Below are 20,836 nucleotides of genomic sequence, written 5' to 3'. Positions count from 1 at the left end.
CTCCTGCACTGTTGGTGGGAGTGCAAACTGGTCCAACCACTATGGAGAGCTGTGTGGAGATTTCTGGACCTACTAAACATAGAGCTTCCATATGATCCAGCAATTCCACTCCTAGGTATTTACCCAAAGGACACAGAAACATCAATTCCAAAGAACACCTGCACCCCTATGTTTATAGCAGCACTATTTACAATAGCTAAGCTTTGGAAACAACCCAGATGCCCAAAAATAGATGACTGGATCAAGAAGATGTGGTACATATACACCATGGAATATTACTCAGCATTCAAAAAAGATAAACACCTGCAATTTGCAGCAACATGGATGCGCTGGAAGGGATCATGCTCAGCGAAATAAGCCAGAAAGAAAAAGAAAAATACCAGATGGTCTCACTCATAGCAGGAATCTAGAAAACTTAAATAAGGGACCAGGAAAAAGAATAACTATAAGAAAATATCAAAATCAACAAACAACTATGAACCAGAGACACCCTATGGGGGGTGGGGGGTGGGGAAAGGAGGGATTGGGGTCAATATAAGGGGGTTGTAATTGTATGGGGAATATATAAAAATAAAATTTAAATTAAAAAAAAACCTGAAAAAAACAAAAAAAAAGGAAAGAAAAGTGCAACCTATCCTGTTATATTTGTTTGTTTGTTTTTAACTGCAGTAACATTGGGGTATCCCTACCAACTCACCCATACTCTAGCACCACAGCCCATTATGTCTCCGACCCTCCCTGTTCTCTCTCCTCCCTATCCCTTCCCCCTTTGGTGTCTCAGTTCTGCAGTCAGCTATCAAGGACTAGTTTTTCAGCTTGTCTTTATCACTATTAATTTAGTTACTTTATATTCCACATATTCATGACACCATGCAGTATTTATCTTTCTTCTTCTTACTTCGCTTAGCATTATCCTTTCAAGTTGCTGCAAATGACATGAGTTTACCTTTTTTGATAGCTGAGTAGTATTCCACTATGTATATATTACACATCTTCTTGATCCACTCATCTGTCCTGGGGCCCTTAGGTTGTTTCTATAGTTTAGCTATAACAAAGTGTTGTAATAAACATGGGAGTACAAGTTTCCTTTCAAATTAGTATTTTTGAATTTTTTGGATAGATGCCTAAGAATGGAATTACTGGGCTGAATGGCAGATCCATGTTTAATGTTTTGAGACGCCTCCATACAGCTTTCCAGAGAGCTGGCCCAGTCTGCATTTCTACTAGCAGTGTAGGAGGGTTCCATTTTCTCCACATCCCTGTCAGCAATTGTTGTTTCTGGTCTTTTCAACATGGGCCAATCTCAGGTGTGAGATGCTCTAGTTTCATTGTGTTCTTGATTTGCATTTCTCCAATAATAAGTGATTATGAACGTTTTTTCATGTACTTGTTGGCCTTTCTAATGTCTTCTTTGGAGGGGATATCTGTTTAGTTCTTTTGACCATTTTTTTATTGAGTGGTTTTGTTTTTGTCAAGTCTTATGAGTTCTTTGTATATCTTTAATATCAATCCTATGTCAGATGTATGGTATGCAAATATTTCTCCCATTCAGTAGGGTATCTTTTCATTTTAGCTATGGTTTCTTTAGCTATATAGAAGCTTTTTAGCTTGATGTAGTTCTAGCTGTTTATGTTTTCTTTTGTCTTCCTTGCTGCTGGGGAAGAATCCCTAAAGGCATTACTAAAGCTTATGTCAGGAAATGTTTTGCCTATATTTTCTTCTATTCCTATATTTTCTTCTATGTATTTTATGGCTTCAGGTTACATATCCAAGTCTTTGATATATTTGAGTTGATTTTGGTGTATGGTGTGAGACTGTGGTCTAGTTTCATTCTTTTGCATGTAGCTGTTTAGTTCTCCCAACACCATTTATTGAAGATGCTATTTTTATTCCAGCCATGTGTTTTTGGTTCCTCTGTCATAGATTAACTGTCCATATATGTGTGGGTTTATTCCTGGGCTCTCAATTCTACTCCATTGGTCTCTATGTCTGCTTTTGTTCCAATACCAGGATGTTTTAATTACTGTGGCTTTATAATATAGCTTGAGGTCTGGAAGACTGAGGATACCTCCATTCCCTTCTCTCTTTGTCAAGTCTGCTGTTGCTATTTGAAGTCTTCTGTGATTCCACATAAATTTCAGTAGTATTTGCTACAAAGAACTCTGTTCTGATCTAACATAAAACTGCATTTTTATTATTCAGAATTTTTCTATTCTTTAATGACTAAGGACCAACTAATACACACTGGCTAGGTCTTTCTACACACATGAATAATCAGCAATATTCCTTATTTTTGTGTGGAAAGAGTGAGGCTATGCTAAGACATTTGTTTTACAAGATGCATTTTGCAAGGATTGAGTTCTGCAGACAGTTACAGTGCTAAAAGTACAATAGTATTAAATCATTTGACAACAAATAATTACTGAGCACTCAGTATTCTCAAGGTGCACTGCTAGTCAGAGAATACAAAGACAGTATTTCATTTACAAATAGATTGTGTTATTAAAGTTTTTCAATAAGGCAGATGTTTTTAACATAAAGCACATTTTTACAAACAAGCAAGCAAATAAGGATAGTTAAGATTCTCAGGATAGGAAATAAGATCTATTTAAGTCTAATGAAGCTAAAATATATGTTAATTTACAGGGAATAACAAAAATATTTTATAAGACTAGTAATGAAAGAAAGGAGAAAATCAATATAATAAAGAAGTAGCTTCTATTGATTGAGTTTAAATAAATGTGCTTAATGGAAAGTGATCGAAACATTTAAGTGCTTAATGGAAAGTGATTTAAACATTTACCACTAAGATCCAGCCAAAACATCTGTTACCACCACTACCACTGAATTTCAGAACAAATTATTAATTTGATATTATTATTCTAATTTTAATTTTAAGGAAATTTAGGCTCAAAGAGGATAACTAACCTGTCCCAGTCTACACCACCATATTTAAGGAATGTATCAAAACTGTTCTTCTCCCTTTCCCACGAGACTCCAGAATGTGCAGACCATACTCTACACACACACACACACACACACACACACACACACACGAAATACAATGCTATGAACAGCACTGTGTCTGCTTCTGCAGAGACTCCCAGACATATCACTAGCCAAGGTCAATTTACACAATGACCTTCACCTCTTTAGGGCATTTATGTGACCTTGACAGATACTATTGAATTGGATTTTTTTCCCCTTGCCTAACTTCTCTGGCTAGGACTTCCAACACTAGGTTGAACAGTAGTGATGATAATGGATATACTTGTCTTGTTCCTGATATAAAGGGAAATATTTTCAAGTTTTTTGCACCATTGAGTATGATTCTGGCTGTGTGTTTGTTGTATATGGCCTCCATTATGCTGAAATAAGTTCTACTTAATTCCACTTTATTGAGAATTTTTATAAATGGGTGTTAAATTTTATCTGATGCTTTTTTGGAGTCCATTGAAATGATTGTGATTTTTATCTTCCTTTTTGTTGGGCTGGTGAATGACATTCATTGATTTGTGTATGCTGAGCCAACCTCATGTCCCTGGAATGAAATCTACTCAATCGTAGTGATTGATTCTTTTAATAGATTACTGGATTCCATTTGCTATGATTTTGTTAAGGATTTCTGCATCTATGTTCATTACAGAACCCTGGTGGTTGTCTAAGTTTCTTCATTTCTTCTTCTTTCTATGTCTAAAAAAGGCCTCTGAAGTGGGTATCAACTCATTATTTAACTGTACAGATTAGAACCTTTTCTTCCTCTCCTTTATAGTGTTTCATGCTGCTTCATAGTATCTTTCTTTATACTTCTGATTCTGTATTCCTATTTTCACTTTGCACATAGTTTTGTGTTTTCTTTTCTTGTAATACCGTCAGAATTTCTTGTAAAGTAGGTCGGGCTGTAGTAAAATTAGTTTTTGTTTGTGTTTTAGCTTTATAGTTGAATAATCTTGCAGGACAGAGCATTCTTGGCTGGCAGTTTTTGTCTTTCAGTGTTGTGAGCAGAGCATACTACTCTTTTCTGGGCTGGGAAGTAACTGCTCTGAAATTGGAAAATAGCCTGATCAGAGAGTCCCGTGGTAAAAATTTTTTTTTTTAAGATTTATTTATTTATACAAGCACTGGGGTACAGGCCAAATGTGCAGGAGGGTGAGATAATTCACCAGAGACAGAGCAGGGAGCAGAACAGGCAGATCAACGGCAGTATACTGCTGAGGGGAGCAGCAGGTGAGACAGGAGAGGTCTGCGGCGCCATGTGGGAATCTCCCTGGTTAGTCGGGAATAGAACCCGAGCTGCAGAGGCTGCGGACAGCTTCACAGTGCTGTGCTCAACCAGCTGTGCCACCGGGGAGGCCCTCCCTTGGGAAATTACCTTTGGGGGTCTTACAGCCTTTAATATTTTTTCTTTATCTTTGACTTTTGATAATTTAACAATGCTGTGCCTTAGTCAGAGTCATTTTGCACTTAGAAATGGGGGTTTTCTGGCTGCTTCCTGGATACCCACATTCCTTTCTTTCCTTAGGTTCAGAAGTTCTCAGTTATTACTCCTTTGAACAGGGTCTCTGCTTCCTTCTCTCTCTCCTCATCTGTAATAACCATTATTTGTATGTTTCTTCTTCTAATTGAGTCTAAAAGTTCATGTAGGGTTTCTTCATGTTTCCTAGATCTTCTTTCTCACTCTTCTTCCAACTGGGTGATATGTACATCTGCATCTTCTATTTCTGAAATTCTCTCTTTTAACAGCTTATTTCTATTTAAGATACTTTCCACGTTTGTCCTCATTTCATTCAGGGATTCTTTCTGTGTTCTTTTAGTATCTTCCATCTCTTTAGTGAAGAGCTGTTTTTGTTCCTGGATCTCTTAAGAGCCTTTACCTGTCTTTCAGCACTTCACTGCCCTTATAACTACCTCATTTAGCACTTAAAAATGTTATTCTAAATTGTCTGTTAGGTCCTCTATTTCTATTTCCTTTATTAATGTCTCGATTTCAATTTTTCTTCTGCTTTTTCATCTTATGTCCAGATGCTCCTTGCCTCTTAGGCATGTGTGTTGCCTTATTTGCTTTTGGGGGATTGGGGTAATGTGGGTTTAATTTTGTTTGTTTTCTTCTTTCTTTATGTTGGTGGCAGGTGGGGGTGTAAGGAGATGCTGGGGCTCAAAGACTCATTCTTAGTCCTGGTGAGAACGGAGGGCAATTCGAAGCTGATCACCTCTGCCTTCTCTTCTTTCTCTCCAAATAAGCTTTTTTTCACACTTCAGGAATCCTAATTCCCTGCCCAGCCTCCTTGCTGCTCCTCTCTGGGATGTGATATGCAAAGAGGAGCAGCCGGAAACCAAGTGTCTCTTATTGCCTGGCAGGGGGCGCAAATCACAAAGGGTGTGTCCTAGTTTGCTTAGTAATGGTGGCTGTTGCTGCCACCAAGTGACCGGCCCACACTGCGAGTGCTGAGGCTCACTCACTGGGTGGGGTCTTTGTGCAGAAAGTGGGGAGAAGACTCTTCCTCCTGCTCCGACTGTTGCCCAACTCAGTAACTGAGTTCCACTCAGTTCTGTGTGTGGCACCACTGCTGATTTTCTCTGTCTGATCTTTCCAAACTGTGGTGGGGGTGTGCCTGAAGGAACCTTCCCTTATCACTCCTGCTGGCTGCTGATCTCCCCAGTCCCGCACATGTGTGCACCAGTCTGTACCACTCCCTTTGCAAAGAAGTTCCTCTGGTAATATTCACTGTGCCCAATAGGGCCAGGACCCAGGGCGCAGCCAGCCTTTGCACCATCCTGGCTGTCACCTCCTCCGCCTCTTCACTCACCTTGCCCACAGCAAGCTGCCAACCTCAGTCAAAGCCTTCAGGAAAAGCCTATGTCTCTGTCAATAAACCTCCAGATCTTTTGAGCTAATTGTTCCTGGTTTTATTCTCTTTTTTTTTAATTTTTTTTTTAATTTTTTTTTTATAGAGGCATGTTATTTATTTATTTATTTGTTTGTTTGTTTGTTTATACATGCACTGGGTACAGTCAGAAGCGCGGGAGGGTGAGAGAATTCACCAGAGCCAGAGCGGGGTGCAGAGCAGGCAGAAGGACCGAAGTACACTGCTGAGGGGAGCAGCGGGCGGCAGGAGAGGTCTGCGCGCCATGTGGGACCCTCCTCCGGTGGCTGGGGAGCAGCCGGGGATCGAACCGGCACCGCAGAGATCGCGGGCAGCTTCGCAACCCAGCGCTCAACCGCTGCGCCACCAGGGAGGCCCGGTTTTATTCTCTTTTTAGTTGTGTTTAGAATAGTGTGATCCAAACCTCTCCATTCTACCACTTTGTAGGTTGAATCAAGACTTTTACTTTTTTACTAAGAGCATATAGAAGGGATAAGCTCCCAAGAACCCTTCTGTGAGTGGGTAAATTTTTCCTACTTTTTCCTAAGGTAAAAAGGCCTGGTCTTCCATCCTTTAAGCCCAAGTCCTATCTCCACTAAAGCTTGGAGTACCCTCAGTGTGATCTCTCTTCCAGTTGCTAAAGAGTTCCCTTACAAAATAGCTATGCTCTCAAAAATACACTTACCATAATATATTTACTTTTAAGTGTCAGTTTTTAGAGGAGTTTGAGGTTATCTTAGCTTGTTATATTGCTAACTCTCATCAAATGTTGTAGCAAAGAATTTATTATTATTTTTTAAGACTCCTTCAATTTAGAAAATTTCAACTTTAATTAAACAACAACAAAAACTGACTTTGCAGACATTACATAATTTAACTGTAGTGAATAGAAAAGCATCCCTTCTCCACGTATTAATTTCATTTGATTTACAAAATACATCCTTCATATAGTAATTCATACAATACAGAAATATGAAAAGCAGAATTAATAAGCCTTTCCTTTCTCTTCTCCCAAAAAGAAGTCTGTTAACAGTCTGATATGTATCCTTCCATATGTTTCTTATATAAATATATGTAAATATATACAATTAAAACTGTATCAAATAATAAATATTATTCTATAAACATCCTTTTTCCTATTTCTTTTTACAAAGACACTTCATTAACTTACTAGAAAAATAAGAGCTGAATTTAAAAAAACATGGGCCAGAACCGCCATCTTCCAGGAAGATGACCAACACAGAGGGAAAGGGGAGAGGTACCTGTCTGTGGTATGTTCTCTAGACCTTTTAGAAGACATGGAGCTGTTTCTTTGGCCACAAAAATGTAAATCTACAAGAAAGGCGATATTGTGGACATGAAGGGGATGGGTTCAAAATGGAATGCCCACACATTACCATGGCGACACTGGAAGAGTCGCCATGTTACCCAGCATGCAGTGGGCATTGTAAACAAACAAGGGCAAAATTTTTGCCAAGAGAATTAATGTTCATATTGAGTATAAAAAGCACATTAACAGCCAAGACAGCTTCCTGGTATGTGTGAAAGAAAATGATCAGAAAAAAAAGGAAGCCAAAGAGAAAGGTATTTGGTTCAGCTGAAGCTCTAGACTGCTCCACCAAGAGAAGCAGACTTTGTGAGAACCCATGGAAAAGAGTCTGAGCTGCTGGAACCCACTCCCTATAATTTATGGCACGACAAGAATGAAAAAATAAAGGATCTAAAAAATAAAAAAAAAACCCATGTGATCCAATACTTGATGGCCCAGATACTTGACATTGCAGGCTACTTCTCCCCTAGGTCTTCTACAAGAAACAGATGAATCATTACCATGCTTCCTCCTGATAGAATACAACCATTTTTTGTTTTTATTTTATACAGAGAGAGCCCATGTACTCTTTTTTTTTTTTCTTTTTTTTTAAGATTTATTTATTTATTTATACAAGCACTGGGTACAGTCAGAAGTGCAGGAGGGTGAGAGAATTCACCAGAGCCAGAGCGGGGAGCAGAGCAGGCAGAGGGACCAAAGTACACTGCTGAGGGGAGCAGTGGGCGGCAGGAGAGGTCTGCGCGCCATGCGGGACCCTCCTCCGGTGGCCAGGGAGCAGCCGGGAATCGAACCGGCGCTGCAGAGGCTGCGGGCAGCTTCACAACCCAGCGCTCAACCGCTGCGCCACAGGGGAGGCCCACAACCGTTATTTTCAACATTATAATTTATCCTTTAAATAAAACATTATAAATTGTGGCAGATTAACCATTTCCCTAAGAATTTTAAAATAAAATCTCTCAAAATAAGTCACTGTAGACTGCCTTGCTCAATAAGACATCCATTTGCCAAACAGCATATCCCTATCAAATCAGCTTCACCAAGGTCTGGAACATGGAGGGAGCTCAGAAATATTGGTTGAATGTAGGGATAAAACAGTAAAATGGAAATCTTGTTTGAAAGAAACTATGTCATTATAATATCTCAGCTATCCCGAATATTCCCTATTTATGCTAATAGTTTGTCAAACTAAAAAATACCCAACAGAGAGTTACACTGCTTAAGAAGTATTCATCTTTTTCTATAAAAAAAAGGAGTGATTTTTTTTTTTTTTTAGATTATACAGTGTCTCAAATTTTATGTAAGATATTGCAGGAAACATGATTGCAAAGAAAAGAAGGCAAGCAGGCAAGAAAGTGAGAGAGAGGGAGGGAGGAAACAAACAAAGAAAAAAACCCAGAAAATGAAAAAAAGTTACCCTGTGATGCAGCCAAGTTGTTTTACAATACAAATTTTACTGCAATATAACTTGAGGCAACAATCTTTAATAGCCAAATCATAAATTAGAACTCCACTAATCCCTCATGTTGGCAAGATTTTCTTAAGCCAACACATAGCTTGTATCTTCCCACCATTAAAGTTCTTGGCAAGAGTAGCCTTTTAAAATTAAGAGCAATTTCAAAAGCAATGTCTTTGACCTGAATAGAGATAAAACGCTACACACAGAGACAGCAATACTTCTTCTGTTTCCACCCTCTTTCCCCTCCAGAGTACAATAATATAGAAAGCTGAATTTAATAAGAGACACCTGTAAAACTCTGATGAAATATCCTCTGAAATAACATAAGAAAGTGTTCAGCTCCATAAACATCAGCTGAAGAGTGGAGCTGGCTTTCAGAGACAGGGTGGAATTTCCCATCACTTTCTCTCATTTTGAGGACTCTTACTTGTTCAGAAAGCCTTGCTTCTTAATGATCCATAACTTTAACTGTCATCTAATGCCAATGACTTCCAAATCACTGTTACAAGCCACATCTTACCCCAGAACTCCATGGCTCATATAACTTACGGCCTAGATATTAAAAATTGTCTCAAATTTACTAAGACCAACATACAACTCATGAAATTACTCCCCAAGTGTGCTTCCCTCCTCCATCAGTCTTTTCCATCTCAGGAAACTATTCCACATCCACACAACTGCTTAAGCCAAACCACAGGTGTCATTCTTGATTGTTTGGTCTTTCCCTCCCTACATCTCATCGACCAACAAGTTCTGTTGGTTCTGCTTCCCAAATTTATCCCAAAGGCACACACTCTTCTCCAAACATTACTAAATATTTTCTCCAAGCCATACTCTCGCTTGCTTTGGTCTACCTGCTTACACTGCTGGTCTCTCTGACTGATGCATGATACAGCCTCAGGCTGATCTTTTAAATTCAAAAATCATATATTACCACTCTCCAGCTTAAAACCCTTTGCTAGTATACCTCTAATTAAAAAAAAAAAAAAAAAAAAAAAAGCTTACCACTAAATTTAGTAAAGTCCAAATCTCTTATCCTTGCTTGAAAGACCTAAAAAGATCTGGCCCAGCCAACCTTTCTGATTCAACTCACATACTGCCAACTCTAACTCCTGCTGAGATCACAAGGAACCTCTATACACCAGCTGTGTCCCCTGCCTAGAATACTCTGACCCCCAAGTCTTTGCAAATTGTTTCTTTATTACAATGTAGGTATCAGATTTTCTTTAAAGTCATCTTCTCAGAAAAGCTTTCCTACTGACAAAATCTAAAATAACCAACCACAAAAGTTAGCAAAACAACACATGCATTTACACTTTGACTTTCAATCCACTCATAGGCATTCCCTTAAATATGAAACAGCCAAGAAGGCTGGTCATGAGTTTAAAAATAAACAACATAATTAAAAAAAAAAAAAAAAAAAACCCTGAATTTACAGATACAGAGAACAGACTGGTGGCTGTCAAAGGTGGGAATGGGGAGGGGGTGAAACGGGTAAAGAGGGTGGAAAAGTACAAACATCTAGTTTAAAATAAAGCAGCCCTGAAGATGTGCTGCACAGCATGGTGAGTACAGTTAGTGATACTATACTGTATATTTGAAAGTTGCTTGTAGAGTAGAATGTCCCAGTGCCTTGTAAAGGAGTTAGTCCTTCTAGATTTACTTAGGGTAGCAATTATCATCCTAAGAAAAAAAAATTATAACTGTGTGTGTTAATGGACATTTACTAGATTTATTGTGATGATGTTTGAAATTTTCTGTATGTTTGAAATTTTCTATAATAAAAATTTTAAATGTAATCAACTGCTCACGATAGCACTGTTTTATTTCTCAGCATACTAATGTTGCCATGTGGCTTTTAATTATTCATTTTGTGTTTGCTGACTTTTTGCCTATCTTTCACTAAAATATAAGCTTTTTAAAAGCAAAAGCTTAGTCTTTACTATTATTAACCCCAATGCCTAGAATAATGCCAGGTTCTTGATTAATACTAAATGAACAAATAAAATATCTGAGCCCTCCTGTAAAGCTTTAAAAGATTTTAACTCCACCATGGCCAACAAAGCATCATGAGAAATGCATGACTTCAGCCAACAGGGGCTTACCTTTACTTCAATGAAATCAGGATTCCCCAGGGACACCAGCTCAGCATAGGCCTGGAGTTCATTCACATTCCACGCTTTCACAAGAGTCAGTCTGTAGACAGTACGCTGTTGCTAAAACAAAGAAAAAGCCAACTTTTTTTTATCTTGGCAGAATTCACATATTAACCTAGAAAGAGTACCTCCAATTTCTTCAACCCATACATAACCCAGATAAGGTGAAATCCAACATGAACTTTTATAAAGTGAAGTTACATTTTGTAAAATGAAAAAAAAAATTAAACAATAAGATCCCCATAAATTTATGAAGGTAGAGATATCAGCTTATTTCTTGTCTCTTCCTTACAATATTTAATACTCCATTAAGTACCCAAAGGTTTCTTGACAAATACACACTGAATTCGATTTAGTAAGGAATAGTAAATTTACCAAATAGTTCTAGACTATGGAAAACCAAACCAAATAACTTCAGACTTTCAGGTACCAATCACTCAAGTTGTTTATGATAAGAATTTTTTTTAAAGATTTATTTATTTATTTTATACAAGCACTGGATATAATCAGAAGCACCAGAGGGTGAGAGAATTCACCAGAGCCAGAGCGGGAAGCAGAACAGGTAGAAGGACCAAAGTACACTGCTGAGGGGAGCAGCGGGCGGCAGGAGAGGTCTGCATGCCATGTGGGACCCTCCTCTGGTGGCCGGGGAGCAGCCGGGGATTGAACCGGCGCCACAGAGGCCGCGGGCAGCCTCGCAACCCAGCACTCAACCGCTGCGCCAATGGGGTAGTCCAAGAATTTCTAATTACTCTTGTCCTCTTTCCTGCTTTCTTGTTACTTAATGATCTCTGTTGGCAGAAAAGACACATTTATGAACTACCAGCTGTTTGCCATATATAGTAGCCCCCCTTTATTTGTAGGGGATACATTCCAGGTTGCCCAGTGGATGCCTATAGCTGCAGATAGTGCCAAACCCTATACATACAATTGTTTTTTCCTATACATATATATCTATGACAAAATTTAGTCTCTCAACTAGGCTCAGTAAGAGATTAACAATAACTAATAATAAAATAGAATATTTATAAAAATATGCTGTAAAGATATTACAAAATATCTCGTACATATTTTTGGACCATGGTTGACCATGGGTACTTGGAACCGAACAAAGTGAAACTGCAGATAAGGAGGGCTACTGTTTACTAAAAAAGGTATTTGATTTCTGAAAAGCAATTAGGTAACAATGATGGAAGCCTTTAAAAAAAGCTTACACTCGGGCCGGGCCTCCCCAGTGGCGCAGCGGTTGAGCTCTGGGTTGTGAAGCTGCCCGCAGCCTCTGCAGCGCTGGTTCGAGTCCTGGCTGCTCCCCGGCCACCAGAGGAGGGTCCCACAGACCTCTCCTGCTGCCCGCTGCTCCCCTCAGCAGTGTACTTCGGTCCTTCTGCCTGCTCTGCTCCCTGCTCTGGCTTTGGTGAATTCTCTCACCCTCCCGCGCATTTGACTGTGCCCAGTGCTTGTATGTATGTATGGATGGATGGATAAACAAACAAACAAATAAATAAATAAATAAATCTTACACTCTTTGACTTTGTAGCTCCCTTCTAGGACCCAAAACAAATGATCACAGACCAAATCATTAAACATCTCAGAACAACATCATTAATGATAGTTTAAAATTTAAATTAAGCTCCTCTCTACAGAAATGCAAACCAAAGTTAAAGAGGAACAAAATTAAAGGACTTCAAATTACTAGATACCATGACTTAATAGAGCTCTAACAATTAAGACAGAGATGTTGATGAATAGAGCAGTGGAACAAAATAGAGAATCTAAAGGCTCTTGGATGAATACTTGATTTGTGACAAAATTGGCACTGTAGAAGATTATGGAATAGGATGTTATTTTAAATTAACAATACTGGATCAAATGGATACTTATCAGATGGGATGAACCCCCACTTAAAAACATTCTTTAATGGATTATAGACTTCAATGTGAAATGAAAATAACAAAATGTCCAGAAAACAGGGAAAAATATCTTACAGCATTAGTAGTCAAAATTGTGATTATTTGTAGACAGAAGAGGGGTTCAGGGTAATGAGGGAAGGACAGCAATGTATGTGGAGAGTCTGAGGATGCTCTTAACATTCTATTTCTTGAAAAGGTACAGTAGTATGTTCATTTTGTAGTCATTCACCAAACTGTTCATTTAAGCTCTGTACTTTTCTGTGTATATGATATTTTCTAATAATAAGTCCTATTAAAGAAAAGATATACACAAAGTACTGGGAGGAGCCATTTAGGATTTTTAAAGTTTTTCTTTTATTTATAAGTATTAATGGATAAAACATTATTTATTTAAACATTATTTATTTGAATTAAAATACTCCAATGCATCCATCACCGCTAGAAAAGTGGGGAGATACAGAAAAAAGAAATGCAGATAGTTGTCAAAGCTCATGGTTACAAAGGAATTCCTTTTATTTTTCTCTCTTCTCTTGGATTTTGAAGAAATCCACAATAAAAGGTTAAAAAATAAGTACTTGTAAGTTAAAATTTTGCTGCTTCTAATTAGGCAGCTTACATTGCTACACATTCTGGATGAGGTTATTACATCCCAAGACTACAACTCTTAATTTTAATGATTTATCTTGACAGTTACAATTCAAGATGAATTCAAGTTGAGGCTGTGTCAAAACAAGATAAAATGTCTCTTAAAATATGGTACTGAGTTACTATTAATCAAAGAAATGCAAATTGAAGCAATAATGAGGTACCATTTTGGCTTATCAAACTGGTAAAGATTTTTAAAAATAGCATAGTCAGTGCTGCCTATAGTTTAGCACGACAGGCATGTTTATTCACTAATGGTGGAAGCATAATGCAGTACAAACATCTTGGAAATTAACATGGCAATATAATTAAACAATCTGAAAAATATTCAAATCTGTTGACCAAATAATTGCAGGTGAAAAATCTGAGCCTTTGAAAATCATAAAAATTGTAGACAAATACTGATGAATAAGAATGTTCATTTCAACTTTATTCATAATAATGAGATACAATAAACTCAAGAAGTTCAATCGCATGAAGCAGTTAGATGACTTATGAGACTTATTTACCTCATACTAAAGATGATATTTCAGAACAGTGGTTATGGATCCCAACATAACAAAGGAACATATTCCTAAATAATATTCTGCAGACATGATTCTCAGCAAGGGGGAGGAGAAGGAAACAGACTTGTGTTTTTCATACCTTTGCTCCCAGTGAGAATAACTATTTTAGAAGAATGTTTAAGGATGAGGGGTAATTTTCATGTAACAATACTGAGTTTTAAAAAAGCAAAAGACAAAATTATAAATGTATCATGGTATTAATGATGTAAATATACATGTACAGAAAAAAATAAGACTTGGGAGGAAACATCACAAAAGTTGTGGGATCAGAAAACATGTACACACACATTTATAATAGTACTCAATCTTGAGACTAGGTCAGCTTAACAGTCTCGCAATACAACTGTTCGCAACTATGCATCGTAACAACTACCCTAGACAAAATCCTCCTGCACAAAATCCAAAAACTTTGGTAAAGGAAGTATGAAAAGATTTGCCTTAGGTTCAGAAGACCATGCATATCAACTGGAATATGAGAGTGTATGGCTGGAATTTAAAAAGCCATACACCTCTATAACTTAGAATAGCAAAATGAAAAGAAGGGGCTCAATAGCCGGCAAGGTAGTTAATATGCAGGAAGATGTTGCCTGTGTGAAAGAAGAGAAAGACGGTAAAACCATATATACAAAAATCATACACACATACATCTTTATGGACATATTATACACAATATATATATAACCAAGCACATATTATAATGCATACAGTTAAAGTAGCATCAAAGAGGTACTACACAATTCATTTCTTGAGAGCCATAAGAATCTGAGAAGTAAAATGCAAAAGAATTTGCTGAGAAGTAAAAATGCAAAAGAGACTAGGTTATCTAGTTGAATGAAATAAGAAGATTTATAAGAGAATACTTAATAAAACAAATTCTCACAAGAAATGAGTAATATGGAGCAGTGTTTCTCCATCCTTTGGAAGCTGGGAGAAACAGGAAGGTGTTTCTATTGGCATTTTGAACAGGACAGTTTTCACGCTGTGGTAATAACCTGTGCCCAAGAACCAGGAAGATGTAAATTTCCAATATGGACATGCTGAGAAAGTGAAAGAAATAATTTTCTACAAGATGACTAATAAGGATGACAGAATGTAAAGAGCTAATGATAAAAATAAATGAAAGAGAACAGATAATAAGATTTCTAAAGGAAGAAAAATACAACTGTAGAATCATAGGACCATTCTCTATTTTCCAATGAGAGAAGATTTATACTTAGACCCTTCTAAAGTCACCACCGGGCCTCCCCTGGTGGCGCGGCAGTTGAGCGCTGGCCTGCGAAGCTGCCAGCAGCCTCTGCAGTGCTGGTTAGATCCCTGGCTGCCGGCGAGGGTCCCAAATGGCACACAGACCTTTCCTGCTGCGCCCACTGCTCCCCTCAGCAGTGTGTTTCGTAGGTCTGTCTGTTCTGTTCCCCGCTCTGGCTCTGGTGAATTCTCTCACCCTCCTGCACTTCTGACTGTACCCAGTGCTTGTATAAACAAATAAATAAATCTTTAAAAAAAAAAAAAAGTCACCACCACCACAAGATAAAGGAGTGGTGAAACCTACCTATTAATAGTAAATAGAGAAACAATACCAAAAAAAAAATCAATAAGCAGACAATTATGTTACAGCCCACACCAACCAGGGTGAATAAACAGGCTCCAATCACCAAACCAATATTTAGAGCTGGATGTCCCTAGGTACTGACAAAAAAGTAAAATCTCCAGCAATGTTCCTTCAAAGTCTACCCACCACTCTGTAGCAGACACAAATAAACATCTGGGTCCAAAATTTGTAGAAGTTATGAGAAAAATACTTCACAATAGCAAAAACACAGCTCACAAAATACTGAATCAAAGCAAATCTGAAAGGGGTATGGGGTGACCAGAATCAATAAATTCTATAGATCTACATTTCTCCAAAAACTGTATTTGCAACATTTCATGAGTTAAAGTCCCCAATGAACACTAACGGCTCCCTTCCTGAGGAATTAACTGTCCAAACAGCAATTGCTTTGTAGTCAAGAAATGTTCAGATTGTTAACTCACTAATTAACCTCCCTGTGCCTAAGCTTGCCTCTGCAAAAAAAACAAAAACAGAACCCCAGACTGGTTAGAAGGTGACTCAGTCCTTGAAGTAAGCCTATAAAGTTTCCTCCCTGGAAAGCTTAGTCGTGGCAAGATGTGCTGCTGTGTTTAGCACTCTACCTCATGTCTGACTCATAAGAAAGTGAATCTGGAATGAAAGCAATATGAACTTGGAAGAAGGGTAGACAGCATTTACTACACAAATACTAAAATGCTAAAAGTATTTCACCCAAAGTCCTTACTAATTTGCATTTTTTACCAAATAATGCATATTATGAGCATATAGTCAAAAGGGTACTTTATGTTCATCTCTTGAGTCTTTCCTACTGCAACATGAAAAATGATGAGATGAAAAAAATGAAAATTTAAAAGACAAAATTGCCTAAAAATAATATTAGACAGCCCGATAAAACCAGGAATTAGACCTAATTGGACCAGGCTGCCTGTTAGAGGACCTGTGTGATTAAAACTACCTACCTACTATTCAGGAAGAACCTACAAACAAAAATTCAAGAGGTATAGAAATCTAACATTTCAGAAAAAGATTCAACATAGTCCACAATTGGAAGATAAATTTTGGTCAAGGAAAATTAAAGTAATACTTTAAGATAAGAGATAAACAGAAGACAAGATTTCACAAAGATGGCTACTTTCCCAAATAACTAAGTCGATGTGATTTCAGTCACTGTCTCAAAGGTGTGTGTGTGTGTGTGTTTGTGTGTGTGTGAGAAAACTGACATACTGATTGTACAATAATTACAAAAATGTACTGGGGCTAAGAATAAATGAGATAATTCCAAAGAAAAACAATTTTGAAGAAGAAAACAGGGTCTTCTGTGCTAAATATAAAGATATAAAACTACAGTTAACTGTGGCAATGTGACAAAATAGAAAATTTAACTGACAGAACACAGTAGAAAGCTCAGAAACATCTCCATGAATATATGAAAATTTGATCACAACAGGCAGCCATTACAAAACATCATTTCACAATTGACACTAATTCAATTATCTATGGGAGGGGACACACTTCATAACAGATTTTAAAAATATATATGGAGACAGCTAAGTACAGCTATACATGCATGTGCATGTGTGTATGAAGAGCTCATACATCCTTAATAAAAAGCATTTACAAATCAATGAAAATCAACACCATAAAATTAAAAATAAAATGATAAAGAACTAAGATAGGTATTTCACAAAAGAATATATAGAAATGGTCAATAACAGCACAAATTGTTTTAATATCACAAGTAAATAAATACACATTTTTAAAAAGTTTAGAGTAACAATGTTCATAATAGATACAAGCTGGAAACAACCTCAATGTCCATCAACAGTTGAACTGATTTAAAAATTTTTGTGACATATTTACAATAGAATTCTACAGAGAAATGAAAAAAATTATTATTGCTACATAAAATAACTGGGATAAAACTGATATGTATAATGCTACTAAAGAAGCTAGACCAAATAAAAGAGTAAACATAGAATGATTCAGAATAGTGGTTATTTCTGCAAATGGTTGGAAGGGAAGATTACCTATAAGGCTGTTAATTATATAGGTGAATTGACTTCATAAAAAAAAAAAAAACCAAGCTGTACACTTAGGAACAGTTCACTTTAGCAATATATGTCACACTTCAATAAAAAAATTAATATTAAAATTAAAAAGGTATGTATAATAAGAGGGCTTTATTGCTTATAAAGTGAATGATGGAATATTAATATCCATGAGAAATAATGAGAATGTGCAAAAATACCAAGACTGTATGATACAACCTACTAAAGGGCAAATTTGGCATTACCTATTTAAAACCCTTATAATTGTAATCTTACTCCATGAACTTCCCTTCTATAATTTATTCTTTATAAGTAGTCAGAAACATGAGCACAGATTTTCAGAGATACTTAATAGTAATGGGTTAGGAAAATAACAGTATGCCCACTTGATGAATGACTATGCAGCAATTAAACTTGATGCAGTCAATACTTCTACAAAGGATCATGATTAGTCCTAAGTGAAAAAAATAACCGAAGCTTCCACTTTAAGAAAGTAAAGAAAGAAGAGTCACTTAAGCCTAAAATAAGTACATGAAAATAACAAAAGTTAAAGTAGAAATCAATGTAAGTGAAAACAAGTAGAAAAAAGTCAACCAGGGCCTCCCCAGTGGCGCAGCGGTTGAGCGCTGGGTTGCGAAGCTGCCCGCGGCCTCTGCGGCGCCGGTTCGATCCCCGGCTGCTCCCCGGCCACTGGAGGAGGGTCCCACATGGCGCGCACACCTCTCCTGCCGCCCGCTGCTCCCCTCAGCAGTGTACTTCGGTCCTTCTGCCTGTTCTGCTCCCCACTCTAGCTCTGGTGAGTTCTCGCACCCTCCCGCGCATCTGACTGTACCCAGTGCATATATAAACCAACCAAACAAATAAATAAATAAAAACCTGCCTCTATAAAAATAAATAAATAAATAAATAGAATTTTTTAAAAAGTCAACCAAAACTCATTCTTTGAAGGAAAAATAACAATAAAACTGATAAACCTCTAGCTAATCTAACCAAGGATAAAGAGATAATTAGCAGATATCAAAAGTAAAGAGATCATTCACTACTGATCTCACAAATAATAAAGTAAAAAGAAATATAAATAATATTGATATTTGATAACATAGATGAAATGGACGAATTTCCTGCACACAAAAATAGTTGCTAGGGATAACAGGGAGACTTGAACATGTGAAGTAGGGACTTTTATTAGAGAGTGAAATTGTTATGATGTTGCAACAGAGGATGCATAATACTATACACAATAGTTCACAGCAGGTGCAAACCTTAATGTACATAAACTTTAGCTCTGTGGTCTTCCTCTCTCAAACACATAGCCACAGCCAAATTATCAGAAAAATATCAGACAAATCCCAATGGAAGGACATTTTACTACCTCATTAGTAGTTCTTAAAACTGTCAAGGTCATCAAAAAACAAGAAAAAAAAAAAAAAAACAGCCAAAAGAAATCTATAAAGACAAGACCATAAGTCTTATCTACTAAATAAGGTGATATCCTGGATGGAATCCTGAAACACAAAAAGGAAATGGAAATAAAATCTGGATTGGATGCGTCAAAACTGGCTCATTAATTATATCAAATGTGCCATTAAAATGTAACAGTAATAAAGGAAACTGAGTGGTGGGGGAAGGGATGCTTGAGAACTCTCTATACAGTCTTTGTAATTTTTCTGCAAATCAAAACTGTTCTAAAATACAGGTGGATTTAAAAGCAAAAACATACTCAACTCTTTAATATTAAACAAACAGAAATAACTATCAATCAGGAAATAGTTAGGTAAATACTAACACATCCATGAAATAGGACAACAGCTATTTAAAAGAATGAGGTAAACTTGTACCTAAACAGAAAGAGGCACAAAATATGAAACAAAAAAAGCAACTTGTAGGCAGTATGGAAAGCAGGCTCCAATTTGTAGTTTTTTAAATTCAAGTACAGTTAGTACACAGTCAGTGTTTACACACTGTGACACACACTTCAATGAAGATACTTGCTAAAATAAACAGAGATCCCTTCTGGGAGTGAGATTTAAACAGGGCAGTTTTAATTTTTGTATTTCTGTATTGTTTGTGATAGCAAATTTGACAATGTGATTTTTTTTAAACAACAGACTACAAATCAACATATATTAAGTATGACAGTTTAAGAAATATGACTATGTACACACACACACACATATACACACACCTAAGATTATTGCTTTGGAAATTAAGGAGAAAGCCTGAGAAATATAAGATAAACAACATCTGGTAACTACGTTAAGTGTGAACTAAGACTAAAAACAACTTCTTCCTGCTGAGGAGTGACTGGAGAACAGCAATGCTAATAAGAAAAATGAGAATGAGGAGTTCCACTTCACTCATTTAGAGTCTGAGGTGCCAGCAGAGCAACTGGTGAGTCCGTCTAGGAGGCACGCTCAGAAAACAGCAAACAGACCTCAAGAGAGACAACAGGGGCTGAGGTGGAGGGAGACACAAGGATGTGCTCCAGCAAGAGAAGAGTGAAAGCAAGCTTGCTGACCGAAGCTTGGCAAAACCCACATTAAGAGGGTGGAAGAAAAGCAGCCCAAAGGGAGAGAAGGTGGCAAAGAAAAAAGAAAATGAGTAAAATGTTCTGAAAAACCAAGAGAGGAGAGAGTTCTAAGAAGAAAGGGCAGCAGGGTGAAATGGTACTGAGTTCAGGAGGCCCCAACAGAACACCACCGTAGATGTGGCAATTATCAAGCAAAGCCTGTTTCCAGGCTTCCTCACGGACAGTCTTACTGGTGGTCATAGCTTTTTCTGTAAAAAACAGATAGGATATATTTTAGGCTTTGGGAGCTAAATAGTCACTGTAGCAAGTACTCCACTCTGCCAGTATAGCAGGACCGCCACCACAGACTGCATGTAAACCGAAGCACAGCTGTGTGGCAATAAGACTATGTACAAAAACAGGTGCCAGCCAGATTTGGGCCTGCTGTGGTATCCCCGACCCACATCAGACTCTACTATTCCTGCCAGGAAATAAGTCATTTCAGATTCCATCACTAGACACCTGAATCCCCATCTGATCACCAGTTCCTTGACTGCAAAATTCAACCATTTGTAGATTTGTTCCTGTATATATTCTCCTTAACTGTAAACATTCAAATGAGAATGTATAGGAAATTTGAATCATTACCAACGTAGATTTTAGAAAAAAAGATACCAAGGGGGGGAAAGGACAGAAAATAAAAGGTAAAGTACTAGAGGTTGTTAGATTATAGTCACGAGTAAGAATTAAAAGGACCAAACAAA

At 37.4% G+C, this 20,836-nt stretch overlaps 1 protein-coding gene across 1 annotated transcript in view; it reads right to left on the bottom strand.

Annotated features, from left to right (window-relative positions):
• The window catches only part of LOC311182629 (S-adenosyl-L-methionine-dependent tRNA 4-demethylwyosine synthase TYW1), a gene marked incomplete at its 3' end in the record, with an annotated part of 67,857 nt that overhangs the window by 11,702 nt on the left and 35,319 nt on the right, over positions 1-20,836 (bottom strand). The window contains exon 5 of the mRNA XM_084251531.1: positions 10,756-10,866. Within this exon, the coding sequence (XP_084107657.1) occupies positions 10,756-10,866 (111 nt within the window). The remainder of the gene's footprint in view (positions 1-10,755; positions 10,867-20,836) is intronic.

The sequence above is a fragment of the Talpa europaea genome, assembly GCF_964194135.1.
Source record: "Talpa europaea genome assembly, chromosome: 12".
In the NCBI taxonomy this organism is placed as follows: Eukaryota; Metazoa; Chordata; class Mammalia; order Eulipotyphla; family Talpidae; genus Talpa; species Talpa europaea.
This window is presented reverse-complemented; position numbering and strand designations above follow the sequence as displayed.